The 27,224-nt window shown below is 27.5% G+C and overlaps 1 protein-coding gene across 4 annotated transcripts in view; it reads left to right on the top strand.

Moving 5' to 3' along the window:
* The window catches only part of LOC117215388 (protein held out wings), a 45,376-nt gene that overhangs the window by 14,333 nt on the left and 3,819 nt on the right, over window positions 1-27,224 (top strand). Inside the window, exons 2-7 of one of the 4 annotated variants that reach the window (XM_033461775.1) lie at window positions 4,184-4,317; window positions 10,134-10,250; window positions 11,109-11,249; window positions 11,696-11,798; window positions 13,342-13,644; window positions 22,602-22,729. In XM_033461775.1, coding sequence (XP_033317666.1) covers window positions 4,184-4,317; window positions 10,134-10,250; window positions 11,109-11,249; window positions 11,696-11,798; window positions 13,342-13,644; window positions 22,602-22,684 — 881 coding nt within the window. In that variant the 3' untranslated portion in view covers window positions 22,685-22,729. Of the gene's footprint in view, window positions 1-4,183; window positions 4,318-10,133; window positions 10,251-11,108; window positions 11,253-11,695; window positions 11,799-13,341; window positions 13,645-22,601; window positions 22,730-27,224 lie in introns of all 4 variants that reach the window. The other 3 variants (XM_033461776.1, XM_033461774.1, XM_033461777.1) reach the window with 3 other exon arrangements.

The raw sequence follows: 27,224 nt of genomic DNA, 5'->3' as shown, positions 1-27,224 counted from the left end.
ATTCTTTGCACTCTCTTCAGTATTGTTTTTTTTAAGTTAATACTAATGACCAGTGATTTATCAAAAATAAATATTGTTGAACATGTACGTACATGCATATTTTTGAAATATTCAGTTTTCAAGCGATCCTATTTTATAGATTGCACCACTATGTTTATTTAATGAAAAACGAATCTAGAGAGAGGGTCTGCTATATAATAAATTTCTAAACTCTCGGAACACACACTCGAATTATACTCTTTGTAAAATGTTGAAAGGTCATGTAAAATTACTTGTATCTATATTATGTCGATATGCAAATGGAATCTAAAAGCTTAATTATTGATTTGATTTGCGGCGCTATATAAAATGATATATAATCTTTCAATAAGATTATAATTACCCTTAGATTAACTGTATAGTTTGAAATACTATTAAATAATTATTACCACTAGTAAGTGTTAGTGTATCTATTGGATGAAAAGCAAGGTTACGAAACTAAATGATTTTATTGAACTATGAAAATTGAAATTCGATGAAATTTTAGGTGTACAGTTTCTGTCAAGAGTAATAGTAGCTTTCATAGCACATAAAATACATATTATATACATGAGTACAATACGGATATTATAGGACACGAAGCGTAATAAAATATTTTATTATTGTTATTAAATTTCGAGACGATTGCCGAAGTTTATTGAAATGTTTGGAAGTTGTGTCATTGTAATTACAAGTACCATTGTAACGAATTAAATTATTTTTCTTATTGTAAATTAACGAGAAGGTTTGTCTCCTCAAAACGCCATTGTCTTTTTCAACCGGTTGATCTGTGTCATGGATCGTAGTCTTGATGATTACGCCATCGATGATGTCATAGACGCTGCACCTAACCAATACCAACATCGATTCAACATCACCACCTACGCTACACTTAGATAGATTTTTATTCTCACAGGTAATGAGCATTTATACTTCCCAGGTCTATATCGTCTTGGAATTTTACTTTAGCCTTTTCCCTCGTTTGGAGTTTGATTCCAAAAACAATGATTCATCGTTTGAAAATAATTGTGATTTGTATTTGCAAAATATGACTACAGTGTTCAGCAATATGACAGACAGTGAATAAAATTTTATAAAAAAATATTTCTTTTAATTAACATTCAACGTATTTCCGATTTAGCTTTGTACAATATTCTTGTTTTATAACAATCTCAATGTACATACATATGTATGTATACGTATGTATGTATATCAATACGCATTTCTGTGAGTCACAAGATGTTTCTACGAATGAAATTAACTAATTGACTCGCGATATGAGTTAAATATATATGTGTTTAAAGTTATTATTCAAACCAAAAATATTGTTTACGTCAGATAAAGTTTGTTCTAGATTTCTTCTGATTTTAGATAAGGAAAGAGGTGCAATATCGTAGCATGTGAAAGTTTAAATTAACATATAGTACTCGTTTCTTGTTTAATTGAAAATTTCGTTTCTGAATAATTACTGAAAGCAAAACAAAACAAATGTAATGGAAAACAGGAAGGTAAGAAAGCTACGAGAATACAATACAGCTGATGTCAGCTGTAATGAGCAATGTTGCTAAAAGTGGATATGATGCTGCGTTCTTTCGCTCGTGTGTTCTATCCTCTCTTTTCATTTACACTCTTATATCTGCGCACGCATGCGTAATACGTACTGTGGTAACATATACATACATGCATGCATATGTATATCTATACTCATAACTGTGTAGTCAGTGATACTTAAAAGTAGGTAGAACTGGAAACAAGTTTAAAAATATTGCTTATAGTAAAAAAGAGGTGGAACATACCGCTTTCTACATTTTGCATTTCCACTTAATTCACTTTTTCTTCAGTTGTCCTTAAAATCGTGTATTATTTATAAATAGGCAAAATTTGTTAACTTGATAAAGCTACGACTATAATACAATTATAAGTAGGCATTAATATTTTTACATAATACACACCTATAAATAATGATATATCTATGCACCATTTTATTCTACGATCTCTTGCCATTTTTCGTAATTTATTTATTCTTTTATTGTAAAACTTTTCGTCCTTCTCATTCGAAAATTCAGACACGCGCATCCTTCGACATTTTATGTTTTTGAAAAATTTTCAATTATGGAAATTTTCCAATGTGCAAAATTAAGGTTAGGTAAATATGGTAAGTGGGGTAACACCCACCACTTTTATGTATTTTTAACAAACGATTGCATATTGAATCGCATATTCAAATGCTGTCTAGCAAATTCCTTTTGATTATCACATGCAGGACCCAGATATCATTACTTAATTGTCATTCCAAGTTTATTTAAATGTTATAAAATTGATTTCTTTAAAATATTTAAGTATCTAGTTGAGTATCTTAGGTTTCATTCACTTAATATGGTTATTTACCAATATTAATCTTCATTGAGCTGCCACTTCTTCCTTATCTTCCAGATCAAAATCTCCACTATTAAATCTTTTAATCCATTTTTGAGTGGTATGCTTATCGATATTATCATCAGCGTACATATCATATATTTTCTTTTTATTTTTTCTACATTAATTCGTCGCATTAATTCATTTTTGCATCCATTGTAATCATTTTCGCATTTAATTCCGGAAATGGATATTGCATTGGTTCATGTTCAAGAAGATTTTTACTTTATACAAAACTGAAGGAGAACTGTCTAACGCTGTATAAGTAGATGAAATACTCTTAAGGCTGGATCAGGCACGGCCAGTAATTTAATCTAGTAAAATAGTAAGTAAAGCCGAATCATGTTGAATTGGAGGATCATGGCGGATGAAACAAGAATAAAACTAAAGCTGTTTCGATAAAACTGTTTCGATAGATCATTTGCTTTGATATTGATCACCCAGAGTGAAAGAATATAAATTCCGTTTCACTTGCTACTTAACGAAACTGACCATATCTGAACCAACCTCTACACTTTAGACCGCCTTTAACTTGTTTTGATATCTATACATGTTTAACATTTATCCAGCTAGTAAGTATGCACGTATAATGGATAAGCAATAGTAAGCATCTATTACTAGCATGTAGCTAGTAAGTATGCGTATAATGTATAAGCAGTAGTTTGATATGACACTTCTCGAAATATGTACGCGGTTGTGACGAACGAACCTATTATTCAATTTAGTATTTTAATATGAGAAATGCTTTTAACTTTGTTATTAATTAGTTCCATATTTGCAAACCCTTGAATTGTAAGGAAATGCTATTCTATTATTTTCATTGCGATAATATTTTTAAGGTTTCGAACATATAAATCATCTAATATAATACAAGCAAGGGTCTAAATATTTCGTGAAAAAATACTAAAAATATATACATATTATGTGCATGTACATATATATGTGCATATTGTTATAAAAATAAATTGATATTATATATAAATTGATATACCAAATATTTTTGTTCAACGATATTGTTTCTATAATCAAAAATTATTGAATATCGAAATGCGCAGGTGGATAAAAAAGGGTTTAAAAAGTAATCAGCAGGTAAAAACATCATAATTTTACAAAGTGGAATTATGATTGACGAGGGCACTGATTAAAAATAAAGATAGGATGTAATACATCTTATAGGATAGATGATTGTTAGGCATGCGGTAAAAAATGTTTAATATAAAAGTTATTAATGTTCATACACATATACAAATGCCAACTCAAAAATTTTTTTTCTCCGCCACTATATATATAAATACATAAGTACATCCATTATTTTATTCACTATAAAATTCTCCTATGTGTATCGCATTTATCTTAGTAAGATAGTTCAGGAAATTGAAATTTAATCGTTTTAAAAACTTACGTTCTTAGAAATGAATAGATCTTTTATAATTACGCAATCCACATGTCTACATACATACGACTAAATGATTTTATAATTGTCTAATTTTATTCGTCTTTTCATATCACATCTACTCTTCATCATAAAACTAATGTCAATTTACGTGATGAAAGAGTTGTAGATATGATGTTCATCTGTTACGAATGTTCATTAGAGATGATATGTATAATTACAAACTGACTGATTTTATTTATGGTTCTGCATTTCGGTTCTTTGTTTTTGCAGGTTAATAGTAGACTGTACTCGACGAAATATTTTAATTAAAATTGGAACTAAAAATATGTACATGCATCTCTATCTTTGTTGCAGAAATCGCAAAAGTGCGGGCAAGTCTTTTCCAGATTAGTGGCGTCAAAAAGGAGCCACTAGTTCTACCGGAACCAGAGGGCGATATCACAACACTTACGGAAAAAGTTTATGTACCTGTTAAAGAACATCCAGATGTAAGTATTTCTTATTTATATCGCTATATTATCTTAGATAACAATTTATTGTCTTATAATTAGCGTATGAGTTTTTATTGAAGTATGTACTATTATTAGAGTTGTGACATTGTAACATCTAACTAGATAGCTTAGAATTTACCAATGAAAAGTTTTAATAACATTACATATTCAACTAAATATTTATTCACATGCATCACCATTATTAACATGTCTATTTTAAGAATTTTAATTTCTAATATCATTTTATAATAGAAGCCTATGTTTTATATATAATGAATAATAAATAATTTAAACGTAAAAGATCATTCCATTGTAATATAGTGTATAGGAATGTAACAAATTACTCCAAAAATTGAAAGTTGTACTTCCTTCAGTAAAGGTCCTTCAGTAATTCCAATCTTATTTGGAATATTAGCAGCAATATACATATCTACTTAAGAAACAACTTTAATATGTTTCGTAGAGATGAAGAAAGTTTGTGTAAATTTTTTCTTTTAAAACATACTCGCTTTCAACATCTTTTTTTTAGACAGGTATTAAATAAAATTCTAAAAATGATTTCTTTTTGGCGACATTGCTTACGCAACTTTATATGAGTCATATTTTACTTTATCTCTATAGAAAATCTTTAAAAAGTCCATGGTACTTTTTATCTTCTTTTTGACTGATTATAGAATTTTAAAATACTAAAGATATATATGCGTATTAATATTAATCCGTATTAGTGTCTATAAACATTAATATGATTATTAGGTACTTAAATAAGGTGTTGGTAACTGACATCATCTTTAATACATGCTTGGAAATAATAGTTACTATTTTCTTTTCTATAAGAATGGTAAATCTGGAGAAACGTGCACATTTATACGTATTTATCTTTTTCCAATAATCTGTACTCTTATTCTCTTATCAGTATAAAATATATAGAAAATAATAAACGTAGTACATTATAATATACGTTGTGGGAATACTTTATTCAGATAGGAATTTGTTGTATATTAGAAAAAGTTAGTAACGTAGGTACACTGTTTATGCGCTTTTCTAAATGTAGAATGTAAGTAAATGTTATGTAAAAGTTATGTTATTCCGTTGAGATAAATATTTTATTCCCAAAAGTATCTTTTATAACTTTTGCACTTTTGAACAATTAAAAGTTTTATACATATTTTCAAATTATTGTATGTCAAACTTGTTTCTAAATTAATCATATTTTTAAATTTAATTTATGTGTTAATTGTGTAGTAAATATCTAGAAATGTGGAAATTTGATTAGAAAGTTTATTTTGTTTCCGAAATTTTCTTTTCATATTTAAAAAAATTAAAATTGTTTCCTATTTAGGGGCAATAATGATAAAAATCATTCATTGATCTCGGTACTGTATTTTTATTAACGATATAAGATCAATTTTACTTTTAACTTTAACTCAATACCAACTCAGGGAACAAAGGGATGAATTAATAAAAGTTTATATTCTAATATTCCAAGACTTTAAATAACTTGTTAAGGAAAAAAATGTGAAACATGGGAAATTATGATTATTATTTATGCATTTATATTTATACATAAAATTCGTTTAAAATGTAATTTCATTCTTACATTCTTTTGTTGTTATGTTTTTTAAGCAATATTGCGCATTAGATATATAAAATCTTACAAAACAACACATTTAGTTGTATTGTTCAAGCAGTTATTTCTAGTGTTCTTATCGATATATCAAGCTCTGTATATTTGCGATATTACAAGCTAATTTCTAATATTCCATATATTCGTCGATCGTCTAAGCGCGTTTCTGTGTGTTTTGAGCAGTATCAGTACCTGACAAGAAATTCGTCCAGTGCATTGTTGTTCGTATGCGCAATGCATTCCGACTTACCACACAGGAAGCTCACAAATGTTCCAAACGCATTTACCCTAAGCAGTGAACATATGAATTTAGAAATGCAGTGGCTACAAAATGTAGTCTTTATCATCTTTTTTCATCTTTATTTATCATAGTATCTACGTATTAATTAATCATTTCAATCAGTTCTTACACATATTAAATTTTAATATCATTCAGTAGTGTAAATAAATACCATGAAAATGAAACGTGGAACTTGATAAGGATACGCTTTATTATAAAAAATGAGAATGTATTCAAACATTTTATCTAGCCAGTGTTTGTAATAAAAATTTTTACATATAACGAACATTAGAGAGAAAACAAGGTGGTCTCTCTTTGTTTTCTAGACTGAAACGACACACAGGTTTTTATATTTCCTAATAATTGCCTTAGGGTTAAACAACGATTATTAATTTGCCTATTCAGTTTAGCAATTATTCTGAAATTAGTCTCCATAGTAATATAAATTAAACATAAATTTGCATTCGTTATGAAATTTCTAACATTCATTGTGACATGAAATTAATAGAATGCATTAACAATCGTTGGTGTGATTTATTAAGAAAATACAAAGTTTATGTACTCAGGATAAATATAAGATAGTAAGAGAGGTATCAAATTAACAAATGGTTGAGTCAAATTATGGAAAATACTAAAGTAAACATTGTGACGTGCTTGAACTGCGCCAGCACGGATATTCAAAGATGTGCAAATGAACTGATACGACATCATGGATTCATCGCGAAAGACAATATAGAAGAACTTGTAGAATAGTACAGATGAATTCGACGTTAAATTGAGAAGCTGTTGAGAAATTAGAAAAATTCAGCTAAATCTGACGCGAGATCAAAGAGCCGCAAGAAGGGTTTTATACGGACGAAGTTGATGATAGAAATTGAGGAATCGCGGATGATATTAATAAAAAAGAAAAACTCTAACTAATAAACGAAGATACGATTAAAGCGGTAATGTCGGGAACGTTCAACTATGATTGCAAATATTAGATTATTATATTATATACTATGATATACTATGACTAATATATACTACGAATATTTTGGTTTTGACGGAGTACTGCTAGAACTAGCCCGAAAATAACGCCAAATAGAATTTATCTCGATTCGCAGATTTTTAAGGCGATTGCTTCGGTACGGAATTTCAGCCCCATCTCACATGATACAAGCTTGAACCTTAGGCTGGGGTCACACGAGTGTTGGAATGGCGAACGTTACAACGTCCGTCATAACGTTGTATAGTTTGACGGACGTAAGTAGGCGTAGTTCGTGTGACTGACCTGATCCTATGCAAAACGAGATAGAACACTGCGAGACGGACGTTGTAACGTCCGTGTCCGTCATGGCCCGTAACGCCTGTCATTTGACGAAGCAAATAACGCGAAGCATCACCGTGACTTTTCGTAATGATCTGTCTAAGAAGCATAAGTATCCGTTTTCTTAAATACTGTGATAATTTTATGTGGTGGAATAGGCCATGAGTTTATCATCTGAAACATTATCAAACATATGTGCTCGCATATGGATAAACTAATCCTACGGGTGAGATTGTGCTTTGAGGTTTTCGTGAAGCCGTATCTGTAACGGTTCCCATGTCTGGTCTCAATGTTATCCAGCCTAATCGAAGCCTCCCGCATTGCGTATGCAAGAGATGTTTAGAATAAAAAGTATTTTTGTTTGCTGAGTGCCTCTGAAGGAATTTTAAAAACATAAGTATTCCTATAACGTAACGATACTAACGTTAAAAAAACGAACGACACATTTTACAGAAATGTAAATATACATACGCATATATAATATAAAGGAAATCTTGCCTAGAAGATTAATTTCCTCTACTATATGTTTACTATTTGCAAAAAATATGTACACATGAAGAAAAAAACTATATAACGATATGACGCTGCAGGAAGAATAGTTCACCCGAAAAACAGTATGAGAATTTAATAAAACTCAGCCAATTTCTATCTGAACAAAACTGCACCAAAGATTTTAAATTTGAACAGTGTTGCTAATGACCTTCGATGTTGAAGCAACATTAAGACAAACAGAAGAGGTTATATTTACGGTTTAAGAGAGATTTAAGAGGAATGGATCTGATTATCTCAATTATATTATTTTCAATTTGCTGAACTGCTATTGGTATTGGATACCGTGATAAGATAGAGAGAAAATTTATTACAAGCTGAATCAATAACGAGAAGTATTTTGAAATTATTGATGGAAAAATAAATACGTGTCACAAAAATTGCCCTAAATAATTTTACCAAATTATATTATATTGTATCTTTGAAGATACATAATGCTGCATATGTATTATAACGGTAAGAAAATATTTTCCCACGACACGAAGAGATTCGAGTTTTAAATCGGTTTAATATTATAGAAATTTGTCAATATTATATAATATTGGAGAAATCTTGTCAAAATAGGGTACCAAAACGACAAACACGTATGTAGCCAGAAAATTTTAATAAAATAACATGATATTCATTCGATGCGAATGAAAATAAATAAGACAGAATATTATTAAAAATAACTTTTTGATATAAATTTAGTATAAATTTTGGCTAAATAGAATGGTTATTGTTATTAAATATGAAGGTGTGTTGTATCACACGTATGCTATACGTTCGGTACTGTTGATTAATTTATTTATTATACATTCTTGATTTTTTAATAATTTTGTCATTTTTCCCTCGCATTTGCTTTCTTTAACATTAGTATTTTTTATTCTTTTTCTTTTTAATAGAAGTTTGCAAAAATATATAAAATATATTTAATTTTCAATGTGTAACGGATCAATTTTAAATAATTCTTAAGCTATGCTGTAACTTTCTGAAATAAATTTCCCTTATGAGAGGAAATTGAGCTAATAATAAGATATATATGAATGTTTCTTAATAAGAATTATACATGTGTATAAACCAATTATTCATCTATTACAATCCACTTGACAATATCATTGTTTAATCACGGAACATTTAATTTGATATTGTATCAGGGGACATAGTTTATAGATCACACAGTCCAAAGGATATTACTTAAATGTAGAACAAATAAATAAATTACAAATAGAATTTATTCACTTACAGAAGAGATTTTACATGTCAACATTGAATCAAGAGAGTACAATTATTATTAAATTAATAAATGCATAACGACGATAACGTTTTATCGTTTAGTTAGGAGAAACTTTAAGTGTAGGTAGTGGAAAAAAGAATAAAATAGGAAGGAAATTATGCTTTTGAAATATAAACAATGAAATTTTCTTAGAAATACCACGAAAAAATTATTTTTCGCAAAAAATTAATTGAATGAAGTTTATGTTTTGATCTACTTTATATAAAGACAATTTTGACGTAAATTTGTTAGTTTCCTAAGTAATTAGTTTTGCATCTATGTTTTATTAATCAAAGGGAATTAATTAAAATAAGACTCATAAAGTTCGATATTGCAATATGATAAAATTCTTATTTTACTTCCAATTATCGAACGTACAAGCGTGCATGAGGTAATCATTTTTTTCAAATGAAAGAATAAGAAGATGTATAATAACATTTTTTATATTTATTTATATATTTATATATTTTGCATAGTATCCTACGCTTATTCTTTATATATATAATATAAACGCATATTATATGCGTTATAGGTCTACTTAGAAAAATAACTTGTGCAAGTTTTATATCAGGTGAATGTTAAAATGTAAGCGCAGTAAAGTAGTTTATGGCAACTCTACTGTTTCTAATTAAATATACTAAAAAATTTCTACGTTTTTTCAAAAAATTATTCATGTACATGTGTAAGAATCGCCATTAGAAATAAAACACAATTTTTTATATCATATACTTGCAAACTTAATATGTAGATGTGATGTTTTTCTTTAAAAATTGTCTCAAAATTTGATTTGTTACAGTTTAATTTTGTTGGAAGAATTCTTGGACCACGTGGTATGACAGCTAAACAGTTAGAGCAAGAAACAGGATGTAAAATTATGGTTAGGGGAAAAGGTTCTATGAGGGATAAGAAGAAGGTAAATTTATTGTTTTTACACAGATGTTTTATATACATAGATATAATATATTTTTGCGTATAAATTTTCGAGTAACGTGTACAATTTTTCCTCGTTACATGTGTAAGATTTCAAATTTCTTCCAATTGTAACTAGATTTGTAATTACAATTTACATTATCATATTTATTATATTAGAATATAGGTAATAACCATAATTGTGTGCGTGATTAAGTACTCAATTTTTGTGATTGAATATTTTGTACTGATAAAAAAATGATAATGAAAAAGTTTTTGCCTTGTTAGTTTATACATATATATTTATAACTTCTTTATAATATACACATAAGCAATATGTCAAAAGTACACGATTATTATTCAAATTTGAAGTTAAATATTTGTTTCCAAGCTGCGTATGATCACTGAGAAAACATTTTATCGTAAGTATATGCATCAAATAATAATATGGATATACAAAATTTATTTCTAAATTCTCGTGTTCAACATTAGTTTAGACTTGTCGCAAGAATTTATTTAAGAAATTGTAGCTTTATGATTTTTGTCGAAACAAATACATGTGAATATTGATTTTTTATTTTAAATTGATTATATGGAAATATTAATATACAATATAAAGTAATATCATGGATATATAGACATATGATATTAATTCAGGAACTAGTTTCCTACAATTAGATATTTGTTATTACACGCACTTAATATTTGTGATATATTTTTAGAATAAATGGCATACATATGTACTTTGTAATATTATACTATCAATGATTCTTACCATAATAATGATTATGGATAAAGTCTTTTACATTTGTTTATTTAAATTGTGTAATTGTACTATATATGATATTAATCCCTTTAACAGGAAGAGTTAAACCGAGGTAAACCAAACTGGGAACATCTGACAGATGAACTGCATGTTTTATTGACAGTTGAGGATACTGAAAATCGTGCAACTTTGAAACTTGCCAGAGCTGTAGAAGAAGTGAAGAAACTTCTTGTTCCCGTGGTGAGAAAGTTCCTATTATTAACTATAACTTCTAATTTTATTGAATTAGTTTCCCCATAATATTAATTACTTCCTATCAGCTGCACCTTTGCATTACTGCACTAAAGTTTCTGCATGTATAAATAAATATTATTTGTTCGTGCAAACTAAAAGAATAAGTATTCACGTGATTTAATTTGATGGAAGCTTAATTTTTAAGCTATAAAGCGATATTCATAGAAAATATTTAATTGTATAATGGCATGATTGATAACACACAAACGTAGCTTCTCTTTCTTCAATCTCTTACAAATGTTATACGCCATGCGAAGAAATAAAAAGTTTGAAATTATATTAAAGTAAAATTGTAAATATTTGAAAAAAATGAGTAACGTATTTCTTAGATTACTATAATTAATTTCAAAAATATTAATATATTTCTTATTAATTATGTTGACTGTTAGCAGGCTGATGGAGAGGACGAGTTAAAGAAGCGGCAGTTAATGGAACTTGCTATTATCAATGGAACCTATCGGGATTCTAACACGAAAGTTGCTGCAGCTACAGGTATAGATTCAAATATTTATTTACTTTTATTTCAAAATAAAATTTCATTAATACTATTTAATATTAGACACTTTTTTTATAGCTATATATATACATACGTACATGCTATCTATGCAATCATTGTTCGAATTGTTCATTATTCAAAAGATATTTCGGACGATACTTCGAGGGAGAAGTAATTTAATGTAATTAGTTTATTTGTAGGTGGACGCATGAAGGATATATTATCATGACTGTTATTACTTTTTAAAATGTTACCATGTAATTTTTAATGCATTAATCGATCTATCTCGGCATTCCCTATAAAAAGGTAGGTACCCATCTATCTATGTTGAGAAACTTTCATTTTAATTTGTGTGAAAGACAAGAAAAACCAATACAAAAGTAGTTAAGGTAAGCGTCTTTCATACGATAGGCGTTGTAAGCATATGTGAGTATGTTATATGTATAAGTGTATTATAATTAAATGGGTTAATAACATTGTATAGAGAATATCAAGATGGATTTATTAGTTCACTTAAAGTTATAAGATCCCATTTAAGAAAAATTAAGTATGTTACCTTCATGTAACTTCAATTCATTCATTTATACTATAATATACTATAATTGCAGCAGATTATATTCTCCTCGAAATCATTAAATTCCTATCTGAAAATTTGTTTATTCACAGGGTAGATTATTTTATAGGGAATGTCATTCGCATTTTTTATTAAAAATTCATGAAGATTGAACACTCTGTATATGTATATCTAAGTACTATATATATTTCATGAGTGATGGTAATAAATATTTTGAGAGACGTATATTAATTTAAATTATTTTTAATATCTTTTTGATAATAACATTTATAGAATTCAAAATTAAAATTATTCAAAAATATATAAGATTTGATTGAGGAATCGATTATATTATTGAATACAAATAATTTGCAGTAAAGTGATAATATAAAGTAATATAGACACATTAGTATAAAGTAAATAGGTACGAATGTTTCTAACTCTCAACGAGAAGCGTGTAATTCGTTCACAACATTTTAACGGCTATCAATTTTACGTATTAATTTCTCTTCTGTATATATCTCAAGAATCTCTGCCCTTCTAAATAATCTGCTAAACTGCAGCTTCTTAAACGTGATTTAGCATTTTCAAGTATAACTTTATTAAAAATTTATAATACCATAATAATATAAATTTATTACCTAATTCTGTACAGAACAAAATTTAAAAAATATTATACAAGGAATAGGTATACATATTCAGTTTATTGTTGTTCGATTCACACTTTTCTGACACTACCATACGTATTTAAATCGTTCAAAATATTTTTCATGTTATATGTTATTATACGTTTATAAATTATGTATATAGATAAATGAATCTCTATAACACGATGGAATAGTTAGAAAATTAATGAAAGAAGGTAAAGGTACTAAAAGGGGGAGAGGAAATGTAAAAAATTGTTTGCTATGGTTGTAACGATAAATATAAATAAATATAAAATCAGTTTCCTTCGTAACTTGAAATAATGATAATGAATGTTTCAGCTTGCGACGAAGAGTGGAGACGTGTTGCAGCAGCAGCGGCGGAAACACAACGGCTTCTTCCAGGCTTGGCCACACCTATGAGGACACCTAGTGCTCCGTTGGGAGCTCCATTAATACTCTCGCCACGGATATCTGTCCCAACCACCGCGGCATCTCTTCTAAACGGTTCGGGTCCACCAGGATCTCTTCTTTCTGCCGGTGATCCCCATGGTTTAATTTACACGCCATATGCCGATTATGCCAACTACGCAGCCTTAGCAGCCTCGCCTCTCCTCGCGGATTACACTACTGCTGATAATTCTGGTGGGTTGTTTGCACGCTGATATTAGTTGCAACAACGTTTTTTATGAATATTTCCTTTTACTATCATTATTATGATTACTGCTATTTGTCCTGTTTGATCTCTTCTCGACCTTCCAGCACAGATTAAGTGAAGTAGAATGTGCGAGAAAAAGAAAGAGAACGAGATAAAAAGAAATAATAGAGACAAATGAAAAACAGTTAATATATTTGTATTTTTTATCAATTTTTAAGTTTGTGTTTCTTCGTGGAGAATTTTCTTTAGCGATAAAAAATACTTAAATAGCATGCTGTATATTCCATATATTTATTTACAAAAACAAGGAAATTGTTGCTAAAGATTTATTTTATTCTATTTTATTCTATTTTATTTTATTTTATTTTGTTTTATTTCATTTTATTTAATTTAATTTTATTTAATTTTATTTTATCTTATTTTATTTTATTTTATATATTCATGAACGAATACATGAGAGATTAATGGCATAATTCTACATAAAACATCCTGGCTAATTTTATTGTTTAACATTTGATGTTGCACAATAGTAACCAATTAGAAAAAATAGTAATAAAATCAAAACAATATTCCACTGAATACGGAATTTTACGGGAATAACACGTTTTTATTCAGTGTTAAACATTCAATCGCTAAGATGTATAAAATAACACGTACAAAGTTTTTATACAAATATTTTTACAAAATTCTTGGATCGAAAAATGTAACTACGGTAGTTACTCTGTATAATGATATTAACGCATATGCTGACAACGTCATTTTATATATATATTTACATAGTATATATACATCTCTCTGCTTAAAAAAAGCTTTGCTTTAAAAATAGAAATATAAAAGGAATGTTCTCCACTATTAAGCAGAAAAATACATATTTACGAATGTGTATATATGTATCTTTTTGTTTTTATTTGTATGGTAAGAGCAGTTTTAATGTCGTCAAATATTTTGTCGCATCTGAAAGCGATTATTATTATTGTCTTTATTTTTATTATTACCATTGATATTACTACCATTACTATATCAATATCGTCATATATTATTATGCTTTTAATTATTATTATGCTTATTATTGTTTTTTATCAGTAATAGGTATTATTGATATTATGTTACTGTTTTCACTATTATATTGCACATCATCCACAAATCACCATTATTATTCTCATTTAGTTTTATTACTGTTGATGTACCATTTTTCAACATCATCCTGATTGTCATCATTATTATTTTCATCATTCATAATTATCATTAGCTGCAATAGAAACATAATGAGCAGATTGGTATAGAAGTCGTAATGATCTTAATGTCAAAATACGACAGGTATTAAAGAAAATAAGAAATTTGATAACATTTCTCGTAATAGAATTAGATGATATTATTTTTATTATAATATTGAATGTTTATACATACATATTAAGAGAGTCACATCAGTCATTTGCTAGTCGTATCAGTTTTGATAGTTATTTAATACTGATTATGTCCAATGATATTATAACTTGCATTTTTAAAACAGATAGTAGCAAGTAATAGAAATATTTGACATTAAAATATGTGTATCATGAAGAGACAAATCTTTGAATTCCGTATAAAGAGAATTAGTATGTGGTAAATACTACATGTATAATATTTGACAATCTTGTATCGAATTGCGGATCTATCGGAGTAAGACAAACTTTGAATCTCATAAAAAATATTTTCTTATTTGATTTTTAACGTACTTCTCTTAAGTATTCGATTCAAATAACGTATTTGTATGTATATTTCAAGTAACAATGTTTCTTATTTATTCTATACGCGATTTATGGCTGTTTTCTTTTTTATTGCAACGGTAAAAGAACTATTTTTAAAGAAGAGCATGTTATGTATTGTTAAATTTTTACTGTTAAATTTTCTATATTGTTGGATAGAATTATAAAAAGTATTCGTATAATTATATACAAATTTATCGAAGTATATTATAATTGAAAAAGAATATAATTAATCGTGTTTTTGTTCAAAGTTTATCATAATATTTAAAATGTTGTTTGATCATATTCTCTCAATCTTTTTTAGTAATGTAATAATAAGCTTCGATTTTTATACTCGAATTTCATAAGTTGGTTTAGAACAAACAAGATTTCAATACATGCAGTATTCAAGCTCGTACGCGATAAGTATAAGAAATCAATTCGTATATTTGTATATATATATAAATATACACATAATCGTATAGACTAAAAATTAAGACGACTTCTCTTTGTGAATGAAATACTCGATTATCGTATGTCCAGTTATACACTCATACATTCGTTACCATTTATTACACATTATAGTAGATATATATAGATCAATGTGTTCAGTAGGTATGATATGTTTGAAAAATGAAGTAGTCCCGACTTAAAACGAATTATTAGTAGAAACTTATTTTAGTAGAAACTAATAATAATTTCGTCCGTGGAATTTACGCACACGAATAAATGATTATGTTAGGTATGAAATTGTTACTTCGTCTTTCGTATAATATCGTATTTGATACGCTATTATCTTAGTATTACATATTTTGAAGAATATTTTTCGTATACTTTTCTATTATGTAATAATTGCTACTTATTATCTGTTTCTTTATAATTTGTATATATTATAATCATTATAGTGGTGCTATTGCATTTATTACAGATAAATATTTATAACATGGAATTATTAGCGATGCAAGTGCAATAAAATTTTATACTTACATTTTACTTTAAAAAATTGATCATTTGTCGAGGCATGAAACATTAAGAGGCTATTCTAGTCTAGAGTGTCACATTTTAGGCCTTTTACGAATTTTTTACAGAGATATCATTAAACTTTTTGATATCGGCGCTTTACACGCGTAATTTATTTCTTAAGAATATTCACCGCTATTAATAGATTGAGTGAATCATATGCTATTTAGCGCGATTCTTAAAAAATGTGTCCTATTGGATGACAGGTTGAACTTTTAATATACCGAAGTTATAGCAAAAATTTGAGATCAATTGATCGAAGCTTATATTAAAAAACCCGGTTTCGAGAAAAACGTATTTAAAGTTTCTCATACCATATCAGTTAACCGAAATTGATTATAATTACGAATAATCTGTTAAGTGAGGATTGTTCAGAACTCTTGTTCAGGAAAGTCCTGCTCAACCGATTTATTTTTTCTGTGAACAGTTTTAGTCTTAGTCTTCTTAGTAGCTTCTACCGACATTCTGAACGATGGACTCTTTCTTCTTATCGCAGAAATTTACGTATACTTTTGCTTACTGATCAGTAGTTAGTCTCATCACACAGATAAACATGCAGAACTGCTAAGAATCATTCATTAAATATACATTAAATTCACAGTTACTACTTCTGAATGTATTTATATGTTTTGAAGCGAAGAAATACGTCTTTTTTCTCATCCAAAATTATTAAAGTTATTAAAGTGCCATGCTTAAACTTGAGCTTATCATTAATTTTCTCTTTACGTTATCGTACGTCACACGTTGCTAGCTGCATGCCATTTTTAAAACTTTTATTAATTTTATAAATTCAACACAATCTTACCGCAAACATAATACGGAAAATTTATACATTGATTTTGGATTGGGTTTTTAAAATGCCTAAACTAGAATACTCTCTTAATACGAAGTATTACTATGTATTATACATATATGTATGTATGCGTATATCATACATATACATCTATTATTGTTTTTTATTTAGAATATTAATTAGCAACATAATAAGAAATGAAAAGTATCGTAATAACTTTTTCGTAAAGATGAATGTTGTGGAATGAAAAAATATGTAAATAATTGATAAGAAACAGAATTCAGAGATTTGGGGCTTCCATGGAACGGATTATCACACTAAACACTGTTGTACAATGTCATTTTCGTGCAGTACGTTCTCAGATCCTGAAGAAGTTAGCTGCAATGCTGGCGAAACATCAGGAAGAAATTCCATTTGGACGTAGCTTCTATCCGAGTAAGCCTTGCATAGTGTTGTATAGAACAGTGTTAGGTGAAATCTATTTCAGTTTAAGAAATTAAATATTATAAAAAAGTATTTGTTAGAACATAATCTGTTAAAACAATTCACCTATGTGAAATTGCTGTGAAAATTATTTCAAGCTTAATTTTGTAACTTGAAACCAAATGCGTTTATCATTCTTTTTCTTTATTTTAAATTATTAAAAGGAACTTTCATTTTTCAAACATATCACGTCTTATGACATACTACGTATTCTATTTGTATTATTTAAAGGGATTTGAAGAATAGAATGTCTGCACGCGTTAATACGTCTGCATGATCGATTCTGTGGTGCATTGCCATATTGATTATATATTTAATGAAATAATCAAATATTATTTATTGCTATAACTCTAATATCGATATAGCTAAATATCAACATTAACGTAATTTATACAATAAGAATTAAGAAAAGAAATAAGCGAATTTCTCGTCAAAAAAACATCAGCTACCTATGTACATCTTTACCTTTTTGTTTTTTTACATAATATTATTTTCAGATTGCAACTTTACTCGTATTATTTTATTCGTATGAGTAATTAATATGACTTATCCAGTGTAGCAAAAGATATTTTACTTTTATTTGAAATATTTATTAAACATTCTACATATTTTCAGAGTTACGGTAACACGATTTTCGTAGTAAGTATAATCGAATAGATTATTCTAATATTATAGTATTCAGTTTATTATTGCACGAGAAATTTGTTTATTTTCAGCCATGTATGTATGTAATATTTTATGACCTTTGACAAGGTAAAAATGATTTTGAAAGTTGCATCGCAATTGAAAAGTGAAAATATTTTAAGTCAAAACTAAAGCCAATATCTTATATATATGATATTATTATTTATTCAATTTTTATATGACAGATAAATAAACATTAAATGTACGCTTATTAAATTTATGTGAAATTTAGTGTACAGAAGTTTGGCATAACTTATTAATGCACATCTGTATTTCTAGTTCTATTATTCCATGTTAGGAATTGTTTGCACATAATAAAGTTATATGATTAGATGTACGTATTAAATATCTAATTGTATATACATATAAATAATGTATTTATAATATACCGAGATATTTTCGGGTTCCTTTTGTAGTCTACAATTACTTTTGATTAATTCGCAAGTATAAACTTAGTTTTCAAATCACATTAAAAACTGTACTGCAATCTCAAATCGTAATAAATAGATATTTTTGAAATATATACAGTTATATGTCCGAAAAATTTGATATTTATATATATTAGGACTGGAAAACATGTGTGCAGAAATGAGAAGTAAATTATTTAAGAAATATAAAAAGAAATTAAATATCGCGAGATAAAAAAAATGGCGCTCAATTCTTGTCATATGTTAAATATAGAATATCGTACAAAAATATCTTGTAAATACCTTCCTCAAATGGAAAGTGACGTATTATAGACACGTTTAAACTTAGAAATTGTATTTTATGCATAAATAATAGTTATTACTTAGAAATTAAAGATAGATATTTTTTATATATTTTTATTATATCCATTTCTACTTTCTAAAAATGTTTTACCTAATGTGATTTACAATTTACATCACTAGGTACTAGTTTTTCATATACAATAGGGTCAAGGATCGTTACAAACAATGATCGCTAATGCTTTGAAAATAATTATATCAAGTACATATTATACACCTCTAAAAGCAAATTGGTCTTTTTTATGTACACGTCAGTAGATATTTTATGTTTAATACTTCTTTCGTTAGACAACATTCAATTTATTGTAAGATAAATTATTGTATTACCATGTAAAATATAAGTTACTCTGGTTTATATTTTGACAAAAATCCTTTTTTAATGGTACTCAATATTAATTATTAACGATTATTTGTTTTGGAATCCATTAATCCAAAAAGAATAATTCTCACATTTTCAATATTTTATTAGTGATAAAATTATACTAGATTCTCAGGGAAATCATTAGACATTTCTAAAATCTTTTATATCAATGTTTAATGGCGTCTCAAAACGTGGATTATTGTAAAAATTCGTTTAAATAATTTCACTAATTTTTTTCATAGTTTCTGACAAATTAAATACTTCTCCAATTTGCTATTTTATGTGGCTGTGATTTTATTAATTCCATTATTGACAATATCATTGGCGGATTGTACTCGTATTACGATACCTCAATATCGCATACCTACATTTTCTTTTTTTCAGTAATATAATCATTTCTTAAATATAATGAATATCAAATTGCTTAATAAATGTCTTAAATTATTTTTTATAGTTTCGGATTCATATTATTTAAAAAGACTAGATTACCTTAGATTTATTTTAAAACAGTTCGATGGATCTGGTTATAGGAAACAATTGTGAAAAGTGATAATCGTTTACGTATTAATATTGATTTTGCTATTTTCCTAAATCCATTTTTATGTTATTGTCATGGTACTTATGTTTAAATATTTTACGTTTTAATATTGAAAATAAATATTGTGGCCGTGAGAAATTGGAACACAACACTTTAAATAAAATGGAATTAATTGAAAACACTATTGCTATTCAAATAGTTGTCAACATATTGAATATTAAATATTAGATAGTATTTTATAAATATAAAAATTAATCTTTTATAAATATTTCGATAAGTTAGTTTTACAATATTTCCATCGTTGCAATTCCTTCGTTTAAATTGTTTTACTATTGTGACTGCTAAACATCCTTTCAAAATATAAACTGAATCTTGCTCTGCTGTCAAGTAACGCTCCGTAATTGAAAAATTGTCTTTCTGTAAATTCCTATACACGTTTTCAACACATGTCAAGGTATTAAATACTATCTAATACATAATTAATGTTAATTTTAGGTTAATTTTAACAGTGTGAGATATAAGATATTTTTAGCTTATAAGATTTAGTAGTAGTAGTTTGATCAAGATAGTATTATAGTAGTATTTTGTTAGAAATGGCATAATCTTAGGAAAAATCTTAGAAGAAAAGGAACACAAAATATTTAAATTTTATATCGTTTTAGAGTCAAGTGATATTCAATTGGAAATTGTTCTTTTACTAACTAATTCCTTACCTCTTTGAAAAACAATTGAGTATTAGTTTATAAATAAAATGTATAGAAATTTATTCTTTCATGAATTTCCTTGTGCTAAGGAACTTTTACTCGACATAAAGAAATAAATTAAGAAGCAACAATAAAAATAATATATTAGGGACCAAATACACTGGTGCAACTATCTGTACGCATGTAAATATTTATTGATCTGTCTAGTTCTATACGTTCGACAATGTAAGCAGTATTTAATAAGTGTTTTTTTTCGAATGAAATCTGAAAATAGCTGTGAAAGATTGTATTGGCCTATTTCGTAAAAAAAAATTTTAAGAATTATAAAATCTTTTATATTATAAATATTATTTATGGAAATTATTAACAAACGGTATAGCCTGACTAGTAAAACTATATGTGCAAAATAACACCATATTAGAGAATTCAGAGGATATGTTTAATTAAGCTTTTTAGTAAAAAGTACTCAATAATCTTATGTGCAATGATGACATTTATGTAAATTACTGTGTATTGTAGCAACGTGATTTGAATAATAGTTTTATAACCGTTTAATTATTACGATTCATTACAAATAAATAAAAGAATTAGTTACGAATACCTATTATTAACGAACAAATAAGCAATAATTGTCCACTGTTTGTTGACTTCTCTATAGCCATGAAACGTGAAGAATTTTAATATACATATAGCTAAAATTTGCTAAACGTGATAGTGTAATTTCTTAAAAACCATATAAATATATCTGTTTATTGTATTTAATATATATATATATATTTATGTTAGGTGTTAATATATATATATATATATATCGTATTTTCGATAGATAATAAGAAAAAAAAATTGTAAAGAAAGATAATTTGTAATGCGCATGTCTAATACTTCAATAATTAGTATCATCGACGATTAGTACTAGACATACGTAAAGCAAATATATTTCAAATATCTTTAACGTGTTAACGAAATTTACGATGCTATTTTTTTAATAGCAAGGTATAAGATGAAAATATTCGATTCACTCTACGTTAAGATTTGCCGTATGGATACACAAATTGCAATAAACTGCAAAAAAATGTTACATATATAGAAGAAATCGATGATCGGATGACGTATAATTACTAAGAATTATTTCATTTCTTACTTAAGAAATAAGTTTTATTTAATAAATACAATCTGCATAATTCTTAAATAGAAATACGTATATGTATGCGCCCGTGTATATTTGCTAATAGCTTAATTAATATTAAAAAGTAATGGATGAAGGAAGAAGACGGTTTAAAAGAACGAACGTATATCTTCTCTAGTTAATCTTTATTTTTACGAACGCAAATATTCGTTGTTGAAAATCTTGTAAAGAAAATTGGAGTTTTAGATCCATAAGATTATTATACACTATGAATATATACATAGATATAGTAAGATATAGTAAAAATTTGAAATAATTAATAATACACGTACACATACATATATGTACATATATATAACGCTTTTATGCTATTTCATTTCAGGGGATAGGATAATACCTATACGATAATAACTTTTCTGTTTCAAATTTGAAGATTGAACGCAAACTAATAAAGAGCATAGGAAAAGTGATTTGTGAAATTGTGCTCGAATTGTGCTTATACACGTTTAAATATAAAATATATGTATAAGATGTAAGTGAGAGCATTGCGGAAACTAAAAGCGAGAAGAAAAGTATGCAAGATAGAAGCATTGGCTATTAGTTTGCGTTTTAATCGTAAACTTGTAGATAACTTTAATTTGCTATTATTGTTTATAGCGGCAGTTATGTGACCTGCCGAGGACTGGATAATAATAAATACATGTGGAAACAGATGAATTAAACACATTTGTATGTTGGGGACAGGTGCAGCAGCCGCTGCAAAGCAACGTAGACACTTGGGTCAGATTCGCGAGCACCCTTATCAAAGGGCTGGTGCTTTGTCGTGAATCCGGAGAGCGCAATCACAATACTGTACGCGCCTCCGTGAAAAGGTTAGTTTCTTAGAAACGTTCCATTTTTTGTATACTATTCCCACAATTATTATTTTCGTAATATCTATATATCCGTATCTACAGTCTATACGTGTGCGTAGACAAAGATATTTATCATCTATCTTCTTTTATATTATATTCTATTTTATTTTGTATTATATCCTGTATATATATTATATATACTCATAAAGAGATATAGATATATAGATATTATATATATTATGTGTATAATGTCTTTCTCTTTCATATAGTGTACACTACATGCAGGAAATGTCTTCTTTTTATAGAATTGATTGATTTTTCTTAAACTTTGTTACTTTCAACTATTATGATGTTAGAATGAAACTAATAACTCGTTATGCGAAACTTATACACCTACTTATGTTTTTATACGGTTGATAGGTCCTTCCAGAAATTATGTGACAAAATATAATGCATCTTTATGTTGTAAACTTGTAAAGACAATTATATGTGCATGCATACACATATATATATAGAGTATGTAAGAACAGAAAAGAGCAAACGGGAAACGACAGGTCAAGTCTAACTTTTCTGAGAAGAGAACTGTCAGGACTTATTGTTGCCATTTTAATTCGAATGAAACAGGATCCGCACAATATTGCTATAAAATAGAAAATAGTATAGAGTCAACTGTCGATATAATTGAACTTAATTAAAATCGAGGAAATATGAAACAGAATTAGACTACAAACCTAAGAAAAAGTACCAAAAAGAAACTTTTAGCAAAGAGGATTGAAAACGAATGAACATTTTTGCCATATTCGAATGGCACTGTTTGTGCCAATCGTATGAAAAGAGAATTAAATTTTTTTTCTATTCCAATGTCAAATTAAAGTCATTGTCAGAGATCCGTGTAAAGGCAGAATTGGGTGTACATTCACTTGAAGTTGAAAAAGGTAAACGATTATATCGTAGATGTATAATGTTTGAGATTTTATACATTTCTTCCTCTTATACGTTTAATTTCATCTTCTTATAAGTTTATCGCAGCTAACAATTACCTATTTACTAGTCAGTCATAATATCTTACATCATAATAATAACTGTGTAAATGTCAAAAAATTGCATGCATTCCATAGACATGAATATGAAAGTCAAATTTAAATTGTTTATGGTCATATGAGAAAGCTTCAAGGTTCGAGAAAAATCATTTACATTCATTAAAAAAGATCCTTCCCTTTTCGTTCTTGTTCTACAACATCTTTTTTCTGTACTTCTAAGCCAAAAATTTATTCTTTTACATATTTATATTACAAACCGAGTAATCAACGACTTGCTATTATTATTATTTTAGCCATGAAATAATGTCAGTTTAAATTCAAAATAATTGATAGTAACGGGTATTTATCCAAAGTATTATAGTAGAAGTATTTTTCACTTTTTTTTTAGCATTTTGCTCTTTATAAATAGATAATGAATTACAATTAATAAATCGTAATGGAGATATCGGTGAGTTTTAATTTTTGTATTATACGTATAAGCATAATGTAACATATAAGAAGGTAATAGCAGAATTATGGTGCCTTTTCAAAAAATGTATATGACAACAATGAAATTATTTACAAATTTTATTGTGATATGTAGAGATACAAATGTGTTGCGTTTATTGAATCTTTTATATGTGGGAATTGATTAAAACGCGTAGTATTCGAATAAATATGTTTGAGTCTTGCATAAAGTGCGAATGATGTATCGTACCATTAACCATATAAAAAAATTTGCGAATAAATCGTAAAGTTCTAGACTGAAAGTAGAGACAGGAATTTTTTTGTATGATGTAATATACATCTGTTTTATGTATGTTAAAAACACTTTTAATTCAAATTTACATCTAAATTAAAAAAAAAAAATGTATCAATAATTTTATTTTCGTATAAAACATTGCAATTTTTTATTCCTTTTTATTTACTATACAACTTTTTAAACAATGATCTTTTAATATGTTTAACATGTTATATAAACAATATCTTTGAAGAATACTTTGATCTTCTTTTTTATTTGTAAGTTAATTTATCATATGTTATTTCCTCCGATGTTTATTAATATGTAATCCAATACTGAGTTAATGTAGTAATATTTTCAGTGTTCTACAATAATATCTTTCTTGTAAAATTCATCATTTACATAAAACAAAAATCAAACGAATACGTAATTATTTTCAAATATAATTGCATATTGGTAAAACGCGAATTTCACGTAATGTTTCAATTATTGTAATTTGTAAATTTGAAATGTTTTTAAACTGAAAAATATCTATATCAAAGAAAATTTCGAAATTTTTTGTTTGTAAAACTTTAAATTTTTTTAATTAAGCGTAAGATGGAACCTCACATTGAAGATTCGTTTATACGTGTAAAATAATCTTGGAAATAGATTCGATCCTTTATTATTAAGAAAGAGTTTTATCAAAATTCTAGTCGATACTATTGTTGAATTATAATATAAAATTTATAATAAATATGAAATTTAGTTAAAAATATTTTATGAAAGACTCAAATCATACTATATTTCGTAGTAAATAATTTTTAACATATTACATGTTGAAAGGAATTTTTACTTTGCAAATTAGGTTTATTTAGAATTTCTCTTTCAACGGTTTGAATAAGTAATAACGTTATTCAGTATTGTAGAAGTGGGTATGGTTAGTGATTTTGTACAACATTAAAGGATCCGATACATATTACCTTTTATACCCTTCACATGCACAATTGAAATAAAAGTTAAAGTTTCAAGGTAATGTTGACTCCCCGCAATTAGGTATAAAGACTAAATATCTTTAAAAAATATATATTACTCCTTCTGTCTTCTTTGCATCATGAAACAAGAAGATAAATGATGGAGAGACTGCGGTATGGTATGGGTGCGCACCTACCCATTCTTTTTCTAAATCTTTTTTACTTCTACACGATTTGTCCGCATTTTTATATTAGTGCTAATCTGAAATCTTCATATTATAGCTATTGATAATCAATGAGAGTACCGTTATCATTGTCGAAGGATAATTGATATAGGATGTACATGAATAAAAACAATACTTTAAAAGTAAAAACGAAAAAAGAAAATAAAAAATACGTTCGAAGAAGAGCAAATATAAATATAAAATACAGCTCTGAAAATAATATTGCGTACTACGACTGATTTAATATTTACCTACGACATAATATGTAATCTTTATTCAAAGATCACGTATGTGACCATGCATCAAAATCGATAAATTTTTTGGCAACTTGTGCCTGTGGAACACTTATTCATTCCATTTACGTCTGCCTTTTTGTGCGTGTACATTTATACGATATACATACGTGTGTACACGTGCGTGTCGTACGTGTATTTCAAATAAATATTTATACAAAGTACAAGAAGAGTAGTTTCTTTTTATTTCGAATGAAGAAAAATGACAGGGGTGGTACTACGATACGATGCGAAGGCTTAAGCTACGAAGAAGTATAGTACTTTATCGTATTATTTTTCAACTTCGGATGTTTTCGTTCCACTTGAATCCAGGACATCACTTATATCGCACGAAGATATGCGAATTTAGAAGTACATGTACCTAAAAATTTGCCTGTATATATCGTATTAATTTAATCATTATTCTCTTTAACGTCTCGGGAAACTTACTCGACTAATTTTACCAAAAGTTACAAATTTTTTCGACGCGTTGTAAACAATCTTTTTTAACAATTTTTGCCAAACTTTATTATCTAGAAATAAAATATTTTATATTTTAATCCTAAAAATGCATCCTATATCCTTTTTTATGTATCATCACTAACAATACCACGCATAATTTACAATGGCACCTTTATTATAGAAGCGATTTCATTTTTTACACAAAACGTATAACTATGCATTGTCTTTATAAAACTAACCAGAAATGCTCCACATGGCCAAGTTGACACTAACTTGATGTTTCTATTCACATATATACATATATATACATATATATATATCTTCATGTAGCCTATATAATATTTTTATCAGAATAACAGGCACACCAACAAAAGTAATAATCTGGATGAAAAAATCTAAAGAATATTCATTATTTTGATAAACTTAACGAAAATGTAGTGTGTTGAATTTTCTTTGTTATTTTATGCTTAAATAATAATGCAACACGTTCATCCTGTGTTCACTGTAAGTGTTAATTGTAGAATAATGGAGAATATATTGAAAAAGAAGGGAAGATGGGAAAAAGTGAGGACAAAATTTATCCAGATGATTCTTAGGGGAAACAAGCATTGAAAATATTCAACAACAACGTAATTACAAAATAATCAATTGTGAGCAGAAATTTTGAGATATTGAATCTACCTGACAGGTTTTCCTTTGTACATGTTTTGCTGGACAATTAACGCTACGTATTTATATAATGTAAACAGATCTTAACACCATATGCAAAGGTATGCTTTTTTCAGAGATTGTAAAATAGACCTATTTTATTGTACGGCACGCGTGTAATTCATTGGCCTTT

Source organism: Bombus bifarius, unplaced genomic scaffold (assembly GCF_011952205.1).
Source record: "Bombus bifarius isolate JDL3187 unplaced genomic scaffold, Bbif_JDL3187 scf7180000009565, whole genome shotgun sequence".
Taxonomy (NCBI): domain Eukaryota; kingdom Metazoa; phylum Arthropoda; class Insecta; order Hymenoptera; family Apidae; genus Bombus; species Bombus bifarius.
Note: the sequence above shows the minus strand (reverse complement) of the source record. Positions and strands in the feature narration are given on the sequence as shown.